The sequence below is a fragment of the Haliotis rufescens genome, unplaced genomic scaffold (genome assembly GCF_023055435.1).
Source record: "Haliotis rufescens isolate VD_foot unplaced genomic scaffold, xgHalRufe1.0.p SCAF_21, whole genome shotgun sequence".
Lineage (NCBI taxonomy): Eukaryota > Metazoa > Mollusca > Gastropoda > Lepetellida > Haliotidae > Haliotis > Haliotis rufescens.
In genome coordinates, this window is record NW_025963902.1 from 13,446,181 (window position 1) to 13,466,785 (window position 20,605).

Below are 20,605 nucleotides of genomic sequence, written 5' to 3' on the forward strand. Positions count from 1 at the left end.
AAACCAATAATTTTCTTATATTAACTAAGATTTTCTTTATTTCAATGTTCCAAAATATTTCAGTAATTCACTTCCTTCTCACGAAATTGTCCTCTTCTTTCTAACCTTGAGGGGATGATTCGATATTACAAGAACAGGATCAGGCAATTCAATACTGCATGGGTCCTATATCTTCATAGAAATGTTGAAATATTCAAAGCATTATTTAATTAAATTGAAAGATTTTGCACAACAAAAACCATTGACAATGACTACATTTCTATGTTTAAAGAATTATTACTGCTAGCGTAATTTGCAACATTATGATCGAATAAATTGCATAATTAATAGATAGGCTTATTACGATCTTTGTGATTTTGAAACTAAAAACATATCTAAAAATCTGTAACAAAATTTCCACCCGTGGTAGAATCCGGGGTAGAACAGCTCTTCATAGTCAGGTCGCTAAGGTGAAAAATCGTTACAGACTGGATTAAAGCATGAAACATTGCATAACTATTTGGAATATCATTCTTAACAATAATTCAGGGCAGTGCCCGACCCACGTGACCTAGTTTTGGAAACTTCCAAGATGGCGTCCAAGATGGCCGACATTTACCGGTAGAACTACTAAATCTGTCCATTACAAACCAAAAGAAGAGTTTTTTTTATGAATCAAACCATATATATGCACCAAAGAGCATATCATACAGTCATTTATACAGTCAAGTCAGTTTTAAAAGTTAAAATTACTGTAAATATTGCTTCCAATATGGCTACAGATAATTATCAGGATGTACATACATTGTGTTTTCATGTGAGACATAAGCATATTACATTATAAATCTTGTATGAAACTGATTGCACAGAATTGTCGTCAATTAAAGCTTAAAAAATGTTTCATAACATATATTGTATAAAATCAACATATCCATTTCCAAAGTCTTTATGTATCGACTGTCGTTCACTAGTCACCACACTGTCCTTTACAATGACAAAGGTATGTGCATTGTAAATGTGCTGATTTGCAGATACATTTGCGGGAACATATAGGATCTGTTTTGCAGCCACGCTTGATTAATTCTCTACAACACTTTGCAGCCTCGGGTAATGTCATCACACTGGTGTCCATACTGGATCCTTGGTACCAGTGCTCTTTTGCCAACCAACCCGTGAAGATTCCGGGGTAGAACAGGTCTTCAGCAAACCATACTTGCTGTAAAAGGTGACTATGCTTGTCATAAAAGGCGACTAACGGGATCGGGTGGTCAGGCTCGCTGACTTGGTTGATCCATGTCATTGATCCCAATTGCGTGGATCGATGTTCATGATATTATTCACTGGATGACCGCCGTCATATAGCTGGAATATTGCTGAGTGCGAAGTTAAACAACAAACCAACCAACCAAATTTTTTTTCCAACCACACTGTTCAGGACTCGGCACATTCTGTATTGACTGTAGGCTCGACACCCAGATGCTTGCTTGGAGTGAGTGAGTATGGTTTTACGCCGCTTTTAGCAATATTCCAGCAGTATCACGGCGGGGGACACCAGAAATGGGCTTCACACATTGTACCCATGTCGGGAATCGAACCCGGGTCTTCGGCGTGACGAGCGAACGCTTTAACCACTAGGCTACCCGACCGCCCGCTTGCTTGGAGGATACACCTGTTAATGTGTTGTAATAATGAATCCCGTGTAGGTGGAAGATTTTGCATCATTTTCATCTTTTTTCCTTGACAGAAAAGTTCCTGTCTCAGTTCATTGATGTTGTCATGATCAGTTGTACCGTGCTGCAGTATGCATGTGAATCTCTCTAGAAGTTGAAAATGGGTGTTCGTTGAATCAATGACTTCGAAAGGTAAATCCATCTGTTGCTTCTTGATATGCTTTCCAGGCTTTCCATGCAGACTTTTTTCCTTTACCACTGAACTGTGATGTTGTATCTGAACCAGTGACACATGAAAGAATGGAAGTGCTTTTGCCTTTTGTAGACCGAGATCATCAAAGATTGAATTGATATGATAATATCTGAAGTTTTTGCCTTTACCAAACGCAACCCAAACGTGTACAGACGAGTTTTGGTGTTTGAGCTCTCCAAAGGTATCAACTAAGACAACTATCACATCAGGGTCAACTGTACTGATCATGATGTTTATTGCTTCCTTCTCAACAGCATCTTTGGCATGAAGGCTTAGTCTAGTGTCTGCTTCTTCATGGTCAGTGTGTGTCATAGGTGTTGATTGTCTTCTTGAAACGACTGTCACCCCTGAAGTTATGTAGATTGCTTTACCATCCTCTACATCACATGAAGCCACTGTATCTGTAAGCAGTGCAAAACGTTCTTCTTTGTTCTTAGAGTCTCTGAGAAAAGAAGGAAAGTTCCCTGGCAAGTTTGACTGTCTTGAAACTTTTCTTCTCGATCCTTTTCCTCGTTTTGTCCTTGTAGCTTCCTGAAGACTTCCAGCTTTGTATGTATCCCAAACAACATACCTTGTGCAGTCAACAAGTTGGCGATTTAACCACGGCAGAAAAACATCATTGCAGTAATCTCCAAACGTTTGGGAATTGGTTGTTGGTAAGGAATGCACAACTGCTGCACCATCAAATATTTTCACTTCAAATGATTGAGTATTTGAAAGATTTGGTGACATTCCAGCAGTTCAGACTTGTTGTTCGGTAATCGGAGATTTCCATGAACTGACAATGAAGGTGGCCTTGGATGATTTTCATGTGATAAGAACTCACCGAGATCTGCCTGTCGAATTTGACTAGCTATGAACATTTGTCCAAAGAGGTTGTAGTCACTTTTGAGCTCATCCGTTTGTTTCCTGATCTTTGAGAGTTCTGTAGGATTTTGTCGCTTGAAAAGCAGTGTTTGATTTCTCTTGATTGGACAGTGAATAGACTTTTCTCTGTCAACAAACACCTCTTTGACGTAGTTCTCGTACTGCCTCTTCCCAAGTAGCTCCATGTTCTGTATTGATTTAACAACTGCTTCATCAACACAGATGTGACTGTCAAGTACCATGAGCTCTGATGAATCTTCAAGAAATGGATTTGCCATTGTTGATATTGTTTCGCAAAGTTTGTTAACTTGCAATTTGAAAGTTTCCTGCATTGCATGTCTTGCTCATGATTCTTTTTGTCGACTTTCGGTGTTGTTGAATGACTTGTATATTCCATCAAGATACGAACTAGTTCTGGACCCACTACCATCAATCTGGTTAGTGCCACTGGGTTTTCAGTGAGACCTACTGCTCCACCAGAATCCTTTATGATCTTGTTGTTTTGTTCATGTGCCTGATCAAGGGGCAGGGCAGAAAACTGACTTTGGAAATGCCCAGTGTTTATTGAAGTCTTCTCTTGTATTCTCTGGTAAAGACTGCATGTCCCTTATGTGCACTGTGAGCCATCTTGCATAGTTTGGGTGATCCAATATGAAGAACCATGGGACAATCTTTTCAAGCACTTCAGTATACAAAGAAAAGTTTCTTTGACGGTAACAACGGACAAAGAGTAGAACTAGAAGTTCCAATTGTAGAGCCAACTCCCAAAAGTAAAATATAGGATACTTTTTGTTCATTTCCTCTTTCCAAGCATCGAATGATTGGTCATCTGCCTGTCCATTTGTTGTTTTGTGGGCTTCTGTTTGGAGGTTTGCTAGTGACAAAGCTGTAACTTGATGAGCATGTCTAGTTCTTGTCAGGTGAGACACTGAAATGAAGGTGTCTGCAGTACCACTAGATGCGATTCCAGCCTCAGTCAAAGCTGCTGCCATCCAGAACCTTCCAAAAGGTCTCCAACCAGTCGCCACAAAGCCATTTCAATGTGAAGCCCTCCAAGAATTACAGTAAACATATCCTCGCCAAAGCTATCTGGCCATTTCCATTGGATGTACTTCGCTAGAGCAAATAGAGGTTGATCAACAGCAATGATAGGTGTTTGTGTTGGGTTGCAATACGCTGTGATCTTCCTGATTACTGTCATCCCGTGTTTTACCATTGCAATTGTTGCAGCTTTTTCATGAAACAAAGGCAGAAGAGTAGTGATACCAGCTAGGTCTGCTTCTTCTTTCTGTGGCCCGTGAAGATTCCGGGATAGAATAGGTGACTTACGGGATCGGGTGGTCAAGCTCACTGACTTGGTTGATGCATGTCATCTATCCCAATTGCCTGGGTCGATGGTCATGATATCAATCACTGGATTGTCTGGTCCAGACTCGATTATTTACAGATCACCGTCATATAGCTTGATTCCGGGGTAGAATAGGTCTTCAGCAAACCATGCTTGCCATAAAAGGTGACGATGCTTGTCGTAAAATACGACTAACGGGATCAGGTGGTCTGGTTCGCTGACTTGGTTGATGCATGTCATCGATCCCAATTGCGTGGATCGATGCTCATGATATTAATCACTGGATTGTCTGGTCATGACTCGATCATATACAGACCGCCGTCATATAGCTGAGTGCGGCATTAAACAACAAACCAAACAAAACCAAATCATATAGCTGGAATATTGCTGAGTGCGGGGTTAAAAAACAAACCAACCAACCAATCTTCTTTCAGTTGTGATGAATGGAAAGCTCCCCATGCAATATAATCATCTATTTCAAGATGTTCCTTATCAAGTAGACTGAAACCTCTTTCACACCACTTGATCTCGTCCTTCAATGCTTTTTTAACATTGTCATTGTTTGTTGACTGCGTTTGTACTTCTGGTACATTCAATGTTTGAAGACAACAAGATACTTCCTTAACAATGGCATAGCTGTCTGGTAAGGATGTTCTTCAAGCTGCTGTAGATAATGAGATATGATGATTTCTCTAGTGATCCCCGGTTTTTCAGCTGTTGGAAGTTGGAGAATACTTATACTAGTCCCATTAAATGATCCTTGAGCAGATGTCGATGTTGCATTGTGGTCAATATTGTTAAGTGTTCCTACTGTGTAGATAGTTTTCTTTAACTATGTTGGACACACCATATCTTCTTCAAAATAGCGTTCACAAACAGCTGTTGTGATGGAATCTTCAACCTCTGTGACACGGTTATAACTGACATTCAGTCCTAGCTCATATAACTGAGATATCATCTTCTTGCTACGGGTGAGGGCATGTACATTGAGACCAATATACATAGGGAGAGGTGGTTCGCGAGACTTTAGATGACGTGAAGATGTTGAACTTGGCTCTCTCTCTTTGCAGTTGAAAAGTATGAGCTGACAGACTGTGAAACACGCACGCGAATCACTCATGCTGGTATCTTTAATATTAGGGCCATACAATAACATTGACAGGCTTTGAGGCACAGACTTCTGTTTACAATCTGTTGAAAAGTTCCCAGAAAATGGCTTAACTTCATTTTCAAACATGTCCTTCCTTACATTCTTACAATAGTTAGCCAAGAATAGTGCTTCCTGTTCGAAGTCCCGATTATCAACAGCTGTCTTCATCAGTTTGTACATGCCTTCCTTAAATACCCCTAAGGTTGAACAATTGTGCATAGTCCCCTGTGATCCGAGGCAAAAGACACATGCTTCATGAGTTATTAAACCCGATTCTCTTAAACGTTTAGAACACCGTTCTAATGAAGGAGTGTTTTGATTTTGCAAACATTCCGTTGCTCTCTCAAGTTTTGATGTGGCAAATTTTAAATGACATGCTTTGTGCCATTTAGCACGGTTCTTCAAGAGTTCATCTGCACTGTACGATTCTGATACATGAGCTTTGGTACGTAGTTTACCAATGTCAAGAAATCCCTGTACGTTCTTAGTGAAATCTTCATAATATTGACATCCCTCAATATTGACGATATCTGCAGGACATCTCAATGTGTTGTCTTTCTGGCCACAGATTATACATCTCTACCAGTCCATATTCGCCAACAAAAAGTGGTCTGAAAAGAGAAATAAGTGATTTAGAACATAACATAACTTTCATCATAAAAAGAGTTTGTAAATAAGTTTTGAAATAATAGTCAGAAAGAAACGATTGTGTGCTGTGTAGAAAACGTCTTCTCAAAAAACTTTGCATATTATGTTAATATATAATGATTTATCTAAATTATCAATTTTGATTTGTCAGAAATGTTTCGTCTTTTTAATCTTTGAAGAATATGAAAAGTAATTATTATTGAAAATCTTAAAATGAAAGACTAGCTTGCTATTCTCCTTATACTTTCTTAAAAAGTACAGTTAGTTCCCTGTAATTGTCAATTTACTTTGAGAAAATTAGTAATAACTGATGATAATAGATGGTTGTGGGATTCTAGAAAAAGGTAAAACATATCGATAATATTTTTATCATTAAAGCTTTCATGAAAGCTTTTATTTCAACATAAATGTTTTCTGATTCAACAGAGTGCTGCATATATTATGATATGACGACACGAATATAGTACTCTGTGAGAAAACTGAGAGTGATCTCCCCTTCCCGTGTTAACTTTTATCGGCCCGTTTTTTTCCTTGGCCTTATATATGTGCTAGTACATTGATAAAACAATCGAAATAAATCCCATATTATCAAAAAAATACTTTACAAACTCAATTAATTTCATTTTGTTTAAATTTCTGAATCTTCACGTCAGGGCTTTGAGATGAGAAACGGCAGACATGACTGTGTGATCTGCTCTAAATTGTCTATTGATTCGGAAGTTACTATTTTTATTGCAGCAAAGAATTAACTAGCCCATCAAAATATCATTTTTTCATTGATTAGGAAATGTGTAATTACCATGGCATCATTATAAGTAAAGAAGAAGGTTTGTTCGACGTCCATATTGGTAAACAAAATGTAAATAAAATACTCCTTACCTTTCACGTATCATCTTGGTCAGTATATTCCGTGAACTTTTATCACCTAAAAAAACTGCATAAATCTAAAAACTGAGAAGACTGAGGTCGGTCACCGTATTTTATTAGGTATAATTATACCATATACATTACATGTGCAAAGTGTCATGCTTCAATCCGGCGTGTAACAATCCAATTATGTTTTGTTGTGAAGCAACCTGACTATCAGCAACCCATGCTTGCCTTAAAAGGCTACTATGCTTGTGGTACGAGGCGAATAACGGGATCGGGTGGTCAGGCTTGCTGACTTGGTTGATGCATGTCATCGATCCCAACTGCGTGGAACCCGTGAAGATTCCGGGGTAGAATAGGTCTTCAGCAGCCCATGCTTGCTGTAAAAGGCGACTAACAGGAGGGTGGTCAGGCTCGCTGACTTGGTTGATGCATGTCATCGATTTCAATTGCGTGGATCGATGCTCATATTAATCACTGGATTGTCTGTCCCAGACTCGATTAAATACAGACCGCCGGCATATAGCTGGAATATTTCTGGGTGCGGCGTTACTGATTGAATTGAAAAATAATATTGACAATTGCGTGGATCGATGCTCATGATATCAATCACTGGATTGTCTGGTCCAGACTCGATTATTTACAGACCGCCGTCATATAGCTGGAATAGTGCTGGGTGCAGCGTTACTGATTGAATTGAAAAACTGACAATTGCGTGGATCGATGCTCATGATATCAATCACTGGATTGTCTGGTCCAGACTCGATTATTTACAGACCGCTGTCATATAGCTGGAATATTGCTGAGTACGGCGTTAAACAACCGGCCAACCAACAAACGTCTCCTGAGTAGTCGTGGAGCAACAAAACATTTACAAAGGATTTGAATTGTATCGTACACTTGTTGACGAATTGTCTCTACATCAGTCGTACCGGTGCGCAATTGAACATGCTTAGGTTCATCGATCACTTGATTGTCTATAATTTGTTTACAGGTCGCCGTCGCAGGGCAGTAGTACTGCTGTGAGACGTCGGGCAATGAATACTTTTTTATACAAATTGTGTGAATGGCGGGTGCTACCGGTGGTGTATGATGGTTGGTTGGTTGGTTGTTGTTTTACGCCGCACTCAGCAATATTCCAGCTATATGACGGCGGTCTGTAAGTAATCGAGTCTGGACCAGACAATGCAGTGATTGATATCATGGGCATCGATCCAAGCAATTAGGATCGATGACATGCATCAACCAAGTCAGCGAGCCTGACCATCCGATCCCGTTAGTCGCCTTTTACGACAAGCATAGTCACCTTTTACGGCAAGCATGGGTTGCTGAAGACCTATTCCACCCCGGAACTCTTCACGGGTTGGCCTTTTCGTGAACACCTGGTGTCATCACTGATTTTCAGTCTGGTCCAGACTCGATTATTTACAGACCGCCGTCATATAGCTGGAATATTGCTGAGTGCGGCGTTAAACAACAAAACAACCAACCAACCAGCTGCAGTTGTCTATTCATATAATTTTCACAAATGATTTGCCCTTTACGCCAAATGGAATATGTTTCGGCGGATAATCATGACCGGTTATTCTCTTGTATTGACATTTTATATTTATGAGGTACAATGAGGTACAATAAGGTACAATGAGGTACAATGAGGTACAATAAGGTACAATAAGGTACAATAAGGTACAATGAGGTACAATGAGGGCGGCCGAAAGGATGTGATTTTTCATAATCAGGAATAATTTAGCTTTGATTTGAGACTGGTTGTCATCATCTACATAGCGTGACAACCGTGCAGAGGCCTTTTTAAGGTGCAACATGTCATTAATACTTAAGATTGGTTGGTTTGTTGTATAACGCCGCACTCAGCAATATTACAGCTATATGACGGCGGTCTGTAAATAATCGAGTCTGGACCAGACAATCCAGTGATTGACATCATGAGCATCGATCCTCGTAATGTGGGATCGATGACATGCATCAACCGAGCCTGACAACCCGATCCCGTTAGTCGCCTCTTACTACAAGCATAGTCGCCTTTTATGGCAAGCATGGGTTGCTGAAGATCTATTCTACCCTGGATCTTCAAAGGAAGAATTCAAATTCATGTTAAAACTGCGGCATGGTATCTCAATGTGCTAGCACTATGAATCGGCATCAGTCCGGACTAGTACATAGGCCACACAAACACACACACGTACATGCACGTCGCTATATAAGTGCAATAATCTTGGACACGACGTTAAACCCCATTTCACCTCACCGCGTATTCCTGACGAACTCGACTACAGCGCCCATGCTACCGAGGCTTAGCGAAATGCTGTGTGGAGCTTAGAATGGAACGCGATACAAACAAGATGGCGGCGAGAAGTTGTTTTCTTTGGATACGATGATATCGAGCATCTTCGTTATCATTTTAAACAATCAACTAGCTGCCGTTTTCAGGTATCCAAGAGTCACACGTTCTCAATCTAACTTAATTCACCAGTATTGTTCAGTTTCATGAATATTGTTGGTGCTGATCGCAGATCAAACGTACAAATTGGGGAAATTTTCTTCAGCGCTTCAGATAGCAATGATGACGCGAAGCAGAAAATTCTATAATATTTTGTCTGTGTCCATATGGATTATGCTGTTTCCTATTTAGATTCGATCTCAGAGAGTCTAAGTCTAAGATCTTGCTCCAAGATGAGTGATTTCAATTCGCAGGTCTGGTAGATATGTGGTTATTTCTTTGATGCTTCAAAGTTGTAATAAAACGACCAAATTGGAAATCTCTCTCTAAACATGCTTACCAAACTCACTCACTCACTCAAGGGGACAACTTATAAATTCAATACACTCGCCTTCAGCAACCCATATGCTTGCCGTAAGAGGCGATGATGCTTGTAAGAGGCAACTTACAGGATTGGGTGTTCAGGCTCACTGACTTGGTTGATGCATGTCATCGTATCCCTATTGCCTGGATCCATGCTCGTGACATCAATCACAGTATTGTCTGGTCCAGACTCAATTATTTACATAGCTGGAATATTGCTGAGTCGTTGAACAACAAACAAAACTCAGCATGCTGATGAATCTGTGAAACAGCCATTGAAATGCATTGTGTGACATGTGAAATTTTGTAGGTGATGCCAGATCATTGAACCTTGACACTCTGAGAATCTCACAGAGCCTAATATGGACAACTATCATGTACTGGACATTATTGGGGAGGGATCATTTGGCAAGGTGTACAAAGGCAGGAAAAAGTACACAGGCCAGGTAGGTTTAATCATGTTGTCTTTGCTGTTAACACACAGTAGACGATGTAACATGTAGCCCACAGAAGATGTGTCCTCCATTACACATTCAAGTGCTTGTCTGACATAGGGTCACTCGTATAATTATTTATCATGCATTTGTGTCATTTATTTCTCACAGGGAACATGTCTTATTTAGTTCAATATGAAATAAAAGGGTCACTCGTATGTGTATGTTGGGGCAGTCAGGATACGTAGCTTTGTGGTTAAAATGTTCACTCATCATACCAAAGTCCCGGTTCGAATCCCAATATGGGTACAATGTGTGAAGCCTATTTCTAGTGCTCCCCACTGAGATATTGCTGGAATATTACTAAAAGCGACGTAAAACTATATTGACTCACTCAGTCAATGGACCATGGATTTCTGCAACTCACACGAACCATCTCTACAAGTGTTATTCATGAAACAAATAAAATACAATCACCAGCTGATCACCTTCAGTTAATGACAATTATACTTCTTACCGAATGATGACCCATGAAGACCCCGGGTAGAATAGGTCTTCAGCAACCTCTGCTTGCCGCAAAAGGCGACTGTGCTTGTCGTAAGAGGCGACTAAAGGGATCAGGTGGTCAGGCTCGCTGACTTGGTTGATGCATGTCATTGATCCCAATTGCGTGGATCGATGCTCATGATATTAATCACTGGATTGTCTGGTCAAGACTCGATTATTTACAGACCGCCTTCATATAGCTGGAATATTGCTGAGTGGGGCGTTAAACAACAAACCAACAAACTTACCGAATGACATGCAAATAATAGTTAAAATAAACAGTCAAGCGTGTCATTACATGTTATGTCTGCAACTGACACATGTGCAGGAGTGTTCAAAATTTAGCATGAATGTCAAGGGGTCCTTTGTGAACATTCGTTATCATATAAAGATAAACATTTCATGACTAAATCTTTGTAATTCTATACATCATCAATGAACTTTATGAACGTGATGAAAATGCAAATCATTAAGTTTAACATTTTTCTTGTACCATGGTTTTTGATTACATGAATATAGAAATTTGGAACAAGCACATTACAAAAAATGTTTCCCTTAGACGTTAGACCACATTGAGGTTTCATCATGATTATCAAGGATCTGATATATTTAACAATATTTTGTGGATGAGTTTTCAAGAGACATTTTATGTTCCTGTTAAGATTGTTGCCCTCAAGTTTATCCCCAAGTTCGGCAAGTCGGAGAAGGAACTGAGGAGTTTGCGTCGGGAAATTGAGATCATGCGTGGCCTCCATCACGACAACATCATTGAGATGTTAGATAGTTTCGAAACAGATAAGGAGGTAAGTCAAACCTGAACTTAGCGATGCACTTAGCATCTTTTACCATGTTTTACTTGACGATATCTATAGTTGTGGAAAAAAGTTAAGTCTGTTCATGATGTAAGCTAGTTCCATTACTGCTTACTATATTATTTTTTGTAATTCTTCTTCCAAATGTTGTTATTTTCTCAGGTTGTTGTGGTGACAGACTATGCACAGGGGGAATTGTTTCAGATCCTCGAAGATGATGGGAATCTACCCGAAGAACAGGTTGAGTATATAGTAACTCGACTGTCACTGTGTGTCTGTAGTCTAGCATCTGTACAGTTGACTCTGACTGTGTGTCTATAGTCTAGCATCTGTACAGTTGACTCTGACTGTGTTTCTGTAGTCTAGCATCTGTACTGTTGACTCCGACTGTGTGTCTGTAGTCTACCATCTGTACAGTTGACTCCGACTGTGTTTCTGTAGTCTAGCATCTGTACAGTTGACTCTGTGTATCTGTAGTCCAGCATCTGTACAGTTGACTCCGACTGTATGTCTGTAGTCTAGCATCTGTACAGTTGACTCCGACTGTGTGTCTGTAGTCCATCTGTACAGTTGACTCTGACTGTGTGTCTGTAGTCTAGCATCTGTACAGTTGACTCCAACTGTGTGTCTGTTGTCTTGCATATGTACAGTTGACTCCGACTGTGTGTCTGTAGTCCATCTGTACAGTTGACTCTGACTGTGTGTCTGTAGTCTAACATCTGTACAGTTGGCTCCGACTGTGTGTCTGTAGTCTAGCATCTGTACAGTTGACTCTGACTGTGTGTCTGTAGTCTAGCATCTGTACTGTTGACTCCGACTGTATGTCTGTAGTCTAGCATCTGTACAGTTGACTCTGTGTATCTGTAGTCCAGCATCTGTACAGTTGACTCCGACTGTATGTCTGTAGTCTAGCATCTGTACAGTTGACTCCGACTGTGTGTCTGTAGTCCATCTGTACAGTTGACTCTGACTGTGTGTCTGTAGTCTAGCATCTGTACAGTTGACTCCAACTGTGTGTCTGTTGTCTTGCATCTGTACAGTTGACTCCGACTGTGTGTCTGTAGTCCAGCATCTGTACAGTTGACTCTGACTGTGTGTCTGTAGTCCAGCATCTGTACAGTTGACTCAAACTGTGTGTCTGTTGTCTAGCATCTGTACAGTTGACTACCACTGTGTGTCTGTCGTCTAACATCTGTACAGTTGATTCAAACTGTGTGTCTGTAGTCTAGCATCTGCACAGTTGACACCAACTGTGTCTGTTGTCTAGCATCTGTACAGTTGACTCTGACTGTGTGTCTGTAGTCTAGCATCTGTACAGTTGACTCCGACTGTGTGTCTGTAGTCCATCTGTACAGTTGACTCTGACTGTGTGTCTGTAGTCTAGCATCTGTACAGTTGACTCTGACTGTGTGTCTGGTGTCTAGCATCTGTACAGTTGACTCCGACTGTGTGTCTGTAGTCTAGCATCTGTACAGTTGATTCTGACTGTGTGTCTGTAGTCCAGCATCTGTACAGTTGATTCTGACTGTGTGTCTGTAGTCTAGCATCTGTACAGTTGACTCCGACTGTGTGTCTGTAGTCTAGCATCTGTACAGTTGACTCCGACTGTATGTCTGTAGTCTAGCATCTGTACAGTTGACTCTGACTGTATGTCTGTAGTCTAGCATCTGTACAGTTGACTCTGACTGTGTGTCTGTAGTCCAGCATCTGTACAGTTGACTCTGACTGTGTGTCTGTAGTCTAGCATCTGTACAGATGACTCTGACTGTGTGTCTGTAGTCCAGCATCTGTACATTAGACTCTGACTGTGTGTCTGTAGTCTAGCATCTGTACAGTTGACTCTGACTGTGTGTCTGTAGTCCAGCATCTGTACATTAGACTCTGACTGTGTGTCTGTAGTCTAGCATCTGTACAGATGACTCTGACTGTGTGTCTGTAGTCCAGCATCTGTACAGATGACTCTGACTGTGTGTCTATAGTCCAGCATCTGTACAGTTGACTCTGACTGTGTGTCTGTAGTCTAGCATCTGTACAGATGACTCTGACTGTGTGTCTGTAGTCCAGCATCTGTACAGTTGACTCCGACTGTGTGTCTGTAGTCTAGCATGTGTACAGTTGACTCTGACTGTGTGTCTGTAGTCTAGCATGTGTACAGTTGACTCCGACTGTGTGTCTATAGTCCAGCATCTGTACAGCAGACTCTGCCTGTGTGTCTGTAGTCTAGCATGTGTACAGTTGACTCTGACTGTGTGTCTGTAGTCTAGCATGTGTACAGTTGACTCCGACTGTGTGTCTATAGTCCAGCATCTGTTCACGTGACTCTGCCTGTGTTCCAGGTTCAGCTGATCGCCTGTCACCTTGTGTCCGCCCTGTTCTACCTCCACTCCCACCGTATCCTCCATCGTGACATGAAGCCCCAGAATATCCTGCTGGGCAAGGGAGGATGTGTCAAGCTGTGTGATTTTGGTTTCGCTCGGGCCATGAGTTTCAACACGTTTGTCCTCACGTCTATAAAGGTGAAGAGCATAGCTGTCCCCTAAAAGCATTGTTTCTGATACCTGCAAGGGTTGTGAACATGGTGAAACCAGTGGTAGAAACTAACAATTTCAGTCCACTAGTCCTTATAATGATGACATATAGCAAAACCCTTAAAAATGGCAAATTTCTACTAGTCCTTGTGATACTTTAACTATTGGGCAGTTTGGCAAGGACTACAGGACTATCTAGTTCAAATTTCTCATGCTGTAAAACCTCAATGACTAACTTATGAATGAATGACATTGAAAACTTGTGATCAACAAGTTGACTACCGTATTTTCTTGAGTATAGTGCGCACTTTTTTTCGAAAAAATACAGCTGTGTAGAAGGGGGTGCGCATTATACACGAATTATGAGTTTGGATGGTTTTTTACCCCATGGAAAGACATTACCGTGAGCACGAAACACCGGGAATACCATGTCAACAAATCCATACTGAAGTACGCAAAATAATTGCACTGTCTGGCTATAAAAGTGTTCTTTGTATATCTGGACTTATGTTTGTAACTTATTTCATTGATTTTATTCAAAATTCCTTATAATATTGTTTTTATTAATTTCGGCGAAATCGTGTGTGAAGCGATCGGAAGATCGCACAACTCACCGTTATTAACAGCAACCACGGTCAGAATACCGCTATTGACGCCTTGAAACAAACTTTAGTTGACAGAGAATGGATACATATATCATAAATGACATACTTTGACTCGTTAAAAGTCATATTTGGTTTTGTTTGACGATTCTATGTCAACATGAAATTCTCGCGATCACGTGATCACGTGCGAGTGAGCCATGAGGGTGACTGGTCAGACATGTTCCATGTAAAAAATAATACCCGGGAATAGCGATCGGCTGCTTCGCTTAGGGTCATTATTATTTTAAATATGTTTAGTAAGGTTGCATGTAATTAAGAAAATAATGGAATATATTATTCCTGATAAATTAAAATAGTTTCAGATACAATTGTTGCCGATCCTTGCATTAAAAATCTTATAAAGTTATATCATTGGGTGTGTCTTGACCGAATCACCGGTCGATTCCAAGAAAACGTGTGTACAGCTGATTGCTGTTTCCAGCTTAGTTTACGCGAAAATACGCAAGGTAATCTTAATCCCTAAATATAAAACAATGCCTAGCAGAACAATAAATACTATTTAAACAGTAAATAAACATGTCTGGTGATTTTTTATCTCAAATTTCGAATTTGTACTGACGAAGTTTCTCAGCACCCGTTCGTTTGCCGGACTTCGCTGAAAGGGTACGGTGTAAAAAAATTCTGCGCATAATATTCAAATTTCTTTTTTTTCCAAAATATTGAACCCGCTAGAGGGGGGTGCGCATTATACATGGGTGCGCACTATACTCAAGAAAATGTCTTTAGTTGAGAGCACATGTGAAATATAGTGTTGAATGAGCTCTTGATAATAATAAGTCCTTATGATTCACCATAGCTCTTTGTCATTCTTGGTCCTGAAACTTTGTCCTGGTTCACTCGATGACCCGCTGTCAGATACACTGATACACATGATAAGGGACACTGGCCCCAAGAAACCACAATATGCTGTGCAGAGTTACTTCCCTTACCTGTGCCAGGTTTAGCTGAGTTGGGTTTCCAATCTCTGTTTCTCAGTAATACTCCTAACCCATGAAGAACCAGGATTAGAATAGCTCTTCAGCAACCCATGCTTGCACTAAAAGGCGACTATTCTTGCTGTAAGAGGCGTTTAATGGGATTGGGTGGTCAGACTCGCTGACTTGGTTGATGCATGTCATCGTATCCCAATTGCGTGGACCGATGCTCATGATGTCAGTCACTGGATAGTCTGGTCCAGACTCGATTATTTACAGACCACCAGCATATAGGTGGAATATTGCTGAGTCCGGCATTAATCAACAAGCAAACAAACAAAACAATACTCACACCATAACTAGGGCTGGCTATTGATATAGATTATAGAGATCGATAATCATTAACTAAATATTGATCAATTGTTGCTATATATCGGAGAAGTAATTTTAAACAAATATGCAAAAAAGTCCCGAAAGAAATCAACATATCTCAAGCCACTGGTGAGCAGTGACACATTATTGCATAGATTACTTTGTAGACATTTGAGATATAACAAAAACAGTTGCTTTCTGTCTTCGACAATTAGCATTGATGACAACAGCAAGTTTGTTTTGGTAAATCTAAACTTTATTTCATCACTGTAGTTCATGTAAGTTATTATCAATGACAATAATTTCATATTGATTATCGTTAATATTTTTACCCATCAACGATAATTCTGATTATCAATTGTTTTAGCCAGCCCTAACCATAACCATGTTTGTTGGTTTCACCAAGGACCCTAGCAAGTCTACAACATCTGTCACTTTTTTTATTTTCCCCACATTTGGTTGACTCAGCATTCCATACTTTTCATAGTGACTAGAGGTATAGCAATACTGTATTGTATCCTGATACAAGGCCCACGATACAATTCATCGATTTACAACTCCTGTATCGGGATACATACCCCAAAACATGTAAATAACAACAAATTTAAATGGTCAACAAAACTGAACAACAACCAGCTTACACAGATTCTCTAGTATTTCCTGGTTGGCTGTAGTGAGCATAACCTTCACAGTGCCCTCTAGCCTATATGTTTCTGCCCAAAAATATCCCATCATCGATCTCTGAAATTTTAAACAAATTATTCAGGGTTGTGATTCACCTGCAAGAAGAAAGAATATGAACAGATGAAATATGAGTACTGTATTAGGATACATATATTGTGGACATATCTTTACACCAATGAGAATGACATTAGGCTCTCACTCTGTCCATGACATAGTGCTGGCAGTACTACACTGGTTCAAGACATACATGTGTTGGTGATTGCAGGGTACCCCACTGTACATGTCCCCGGAGCTGGTGGAGGAGAAACCCTATGATCACACAGCAGATCTGTGGTGAGTTCATAACATTGTCAGCAAGACGTTGAGTTTGGGGCAATCTCATTAAAACCAGACCTTAGTTCTCGCTACTGCTAAACAAAGATCTGAAGACATCCCATTAGGGGTCATGTCAGAATGACCTTTCATCCGACCAATCAGTGCGTCGCTTACCAGATTATGAAAGTGACAGTCGGAATGTGATTTCTAATCATGCAATCTCGAAAACTTTAACATGGGGTTTAACGACTGAATCCTTACAATCTAGACCATTTATTAGCCATTCCAGAATGGTTTTTTTTGTTCAGGTTTCAAATTTGTAATCGAAAATTTGTTAAAATATGTTTCGAAGCGTAGTCGCCAATTTGAAATTTGTGCCTTAAAGCACGAGAAAGCTGCCTTCTGATTGGTCATTCCATTGGTTGGTCAAAGTTTGTGCAAGGTCGGCCTGACGTGACCCGTAATTGGATGTCCTCAGATCTTTGTTTAGCTGTAGCGAGAACTAAGATCTGATTTTAATTAGATTGAGTTTGGGGGGAACTTATGGTTGTCTAATGACAGATGTGACAGATTGTCGTCAGTATGGGAGCTCTACAGCCGTTGTCTCTTTTGCCATTTCATGTTTTTGGTATATTCATAAAAGGGGTTTTACCAAGACTTTTTTAGCAGGGTACAGCACCCTGCTATTTATATTTAACGCCCTGCCCCTTTTTTTTTTTTGGCCTGCCCTGCCTTTTCTGATGTTTGTTGTATGTCCGGATTTTAAGAAAATTAGAGTTGCCTCCCTTTGCAACTGAAAAATTGTTTGATAACAATTATTAATAAATGATATTAACACTTGGGGATTTTTGGGACTTGTTATTTATTCAGGTAACTGCTCTCTTTTAGCCTTTGATAATCACATGCACATGTATTGGCCATAAAATTTCCGCTTCTGATCAGAAGTCGGACAGACGCCTTGTCCATATGACCAAGTTGACAAGGTAAGGATGTCATCTGGGGGATGACTCCATGATCTTCCACACACACATAACATGAATTTATACATGGAAATCTGTTGCTGGGTGCATTTTTTAAAATTCTGTCACCCTGTCTGTTTTGGGTCCTGGGGGGGAACACTGATAACAGCATGAACAGTGCTGATGACATTACATTAGTGATCATAGAACATAAATCTTGTAAGAGCAATAACTCGGTTGTTTTCAGTGGCATGTAAATTTGATTGAGTGGTCAGGCTCTGTGACTTGTGTTATTAGGTGTCATCTTTTCCCAAAAGCATTGGGTGTTGCTCATAATATCAACCACTGGTTTGACTGGCACAGTCTTGTTAATATGCTGACTTGGGCATAAACCAACATACAGAACTTGAACCTGTTGTAAAAGACATTGATGATAGAATCGTTTTGTTCAAATTGGTAGATTTTCTTATTTGACCAAACCTGAGGTTAAAGGTCTCTGTTGTGGCTTAAAGACTAACCCATAGGGACTTTGGGTAAGAAAATAGGCCCCCAGCAACCTATGCTTGTTTTGAGAGACTAAATGGATCGGGTGGTCAGGCTCAATGACTTGGTTGATGCATGTCACCTATCCCAATTGTGAGGATCAATGCTCATGTCAATCCCTGGATTGTTTGGTCTCGATTCAAATTTTTTAGACCGTAGTCATATAGCTGGATTAATGCTGAGTTAACAGTTAACAGTCAAACAAACTTATAGACTAACAAATTTCTTTCCAGCAGTATTTTCATAGACATTAAAATGACTTGGCACATGGTAAGACTCATTATGTAGGCGGTCTGTATTTAAAGATGAAGCCATTATTGTACTGCGTTCCCTGTCCACTTGACCAGGGCTCTTGGCTGTATCCTGTATGAGCTGTTCACTGGGGCGCCACCGTTCTACACAAACAGCATCTTCCAGCTTGTCAACATGATCATCAAGGACCCGGTCAAGTGGCCCAAGAACATGAGCGTTCCCTTCAAGGACTTCCTCCAGGGTCTGCTGAACAAGAACCCCCGTCAGAGACTGTCCTGGCCAGAGCTGCTTCACCACCCCTGGGTGTCGGAGGGCATTAAAGGTAGGGGGGACATGGGGTATTGGTTTGTCCTGGCTGGACCTGCTTCACCACCCCTGGGTGTCGGAGGGCATTAAAGGTAGGGGGGACATGGGGTATTGGTTGGTCCTGGCTAGACCTGCTTCACCACCCCTGGGTGTCGGAGGGCATTAAAGGTAGGGGGGACATGGGGTATTGGTTTGTCCTGGCTGGACCTGCTTCACCACCCCTGGGTGTCGGAGGGCATTAAAGGTAGAGGGGACATGGGGTATTGGTTGGTCCTGGCCGGACCTGCTTCACTACCCCTGGGTGTCGGAGGGCATTAAAGGTAGGGGGGACATGGGGTATTGGTTTGTCCAGGCCGGACCTGCTTCACCACCCCTGGGTGTCGGAGGGCATTAAAGGTAGGGGGGACATGGGGTATCGGTTTGTCCTGGCCGGACCTGCTTCACCACCCCTTTGTGTCGGAGGGCATTAAAGGTAGGGGGGACATGGGGTATTGGTTTGTCCTGGCCGGACCTGCTTCACCACCCCTTGGTGTCGGAGGGCATTAAAGGTAGGGGGTACATGGGGTACTGGTTTGTCCTGGTCGGACCTGCTTCACCACCCCTGGGTGTCGGATGGCATTAAAGGTAGGGGGACATGGGGTACTGGTTTGTCCTGGTCGTACCTGCTTCACCACCCCTTGGTGTCGGATGGCATTAAAGGTAGGGGGGACATGGGGTATTGGTTTGTCCTGGCCGGACCTGCTTCACCACCCCTGGGTGTCGGAGGGCATTAAAGGTAGGGGGTACATGGGGTACTGGTTTGTCCTGGTCGGACCTGCTTCACCACCCCTGGGTGTCGGAGGGCATTAAAGGTAGGGGGACATGGGGTACTGGTTTGTCCTGGTCGGACCTGCTTCACCACCCCTTGGTGTCGGAGGGCATTAAAGGTAGGGGGGACATGGGGTATTGGTTTGTCCTGGCCGGACCTGCTTCACCACCCCTGGGTGTCGGAGGGCATTAAAGGTAGGGGGTACATGGGGTACTGGTTTGTCCTGGTCGGACCTGCTTCACCACCCCTTGGTGTCGGAGGGCATTAAAGGTATGGGGTACTGGTTTGTCCTGGTCGGACCTGCTTCACCACCCCTGGGTGTCGGAGGGCATTGAAGGTAGGGGGACATGGGGTACTGGTTTGTCCTGGTCAGACCTGCTTCACCACCCCTGGGTGTCGGAGGGCATTAAAGGTAGGGGGGACATGGGGTATTGACAGTTTTGTTTAAATATGTCAACTCTTTCTCAGGAGTGAACATTAAAGATTTGTTTCCATGAATGTCCTGGTATCAGATGTTCAACTGTATTTCTTGTTGTACAACTATTTTCATTCATCAGTTACTTCAATTCTGTTGATACATCTTAACATCTATCTACACAGTTCCTATGTAGCTTGTGTGTCTCTTGCATGTTCCAGTAAATGAGGAAGATGCCAAGATAGAGAGCCCGTTCACCCAGCCCCTGTCAGCCTCCATGATGCTGAAGAAGGAACAGCAGGCCAAAGAGAAGGCCCACCCACCCGGCACCTCCAAGATCCTCGCCAAGGCCAGGAAGAAGGCCATGGAGGAAGAGAAGAAGGTATGTCATCAGGGGGTGTTCACTGTGTCTGATGTCAAAAGGGGGTGTTCACTGTGTCTGATGT

General features: G+C 41.6%; 1 protein-coding gene across 3 annotated transcripts in view; it reads left to right on the forward strand.

Moving 5' to 3' along the window:
* The first annotated feature begins 9,111 nt into the window (after positions 1-9,111).
* LOC124153004 (serine/threonine-protein kinase 36-like) overlaps positions 9,112-20,605 on the forward strand; it is a 50,351-nt gene continuing 38,857 nt past the window's right edge. For all 3 annotated transcript variants that reach the window (XM_048401271.1, XM_048401269.1, XM_048401272.1), the window contains exons 1-8: positions 9,112-9,233; positions 9,917-10,052; positions 11,249-11,389; positions 11,561-11,638; positions 13,735-13,914; positions 16,827-16,894; positions 18,726-18,952; positions 20,381-20,541. In XM_048401271.1, coding sequence (XP_048257228.1) covers positions 9,969-10,052; positions 11,249-11,389; positions 11,561-11,638; positions 13,735-13,914; positions 16,827-16,894; positions 18,726-18,952; positions 20,381-20,541 — 939 coding nt within the window. In that variant the 5' untranslated portion in view covers positions 9,112-9,233; positions 9,917-9,968. The remainder of the gene's footprint in view (positions 9,234-9,916; positions 10,053-11,248; positions 11,390-11,560; positions 11,639-13,734; positions 13,915-16,826; positions 16,895-18,725; positions 18,953-20,380; positions 20,542-20,605) is intronic.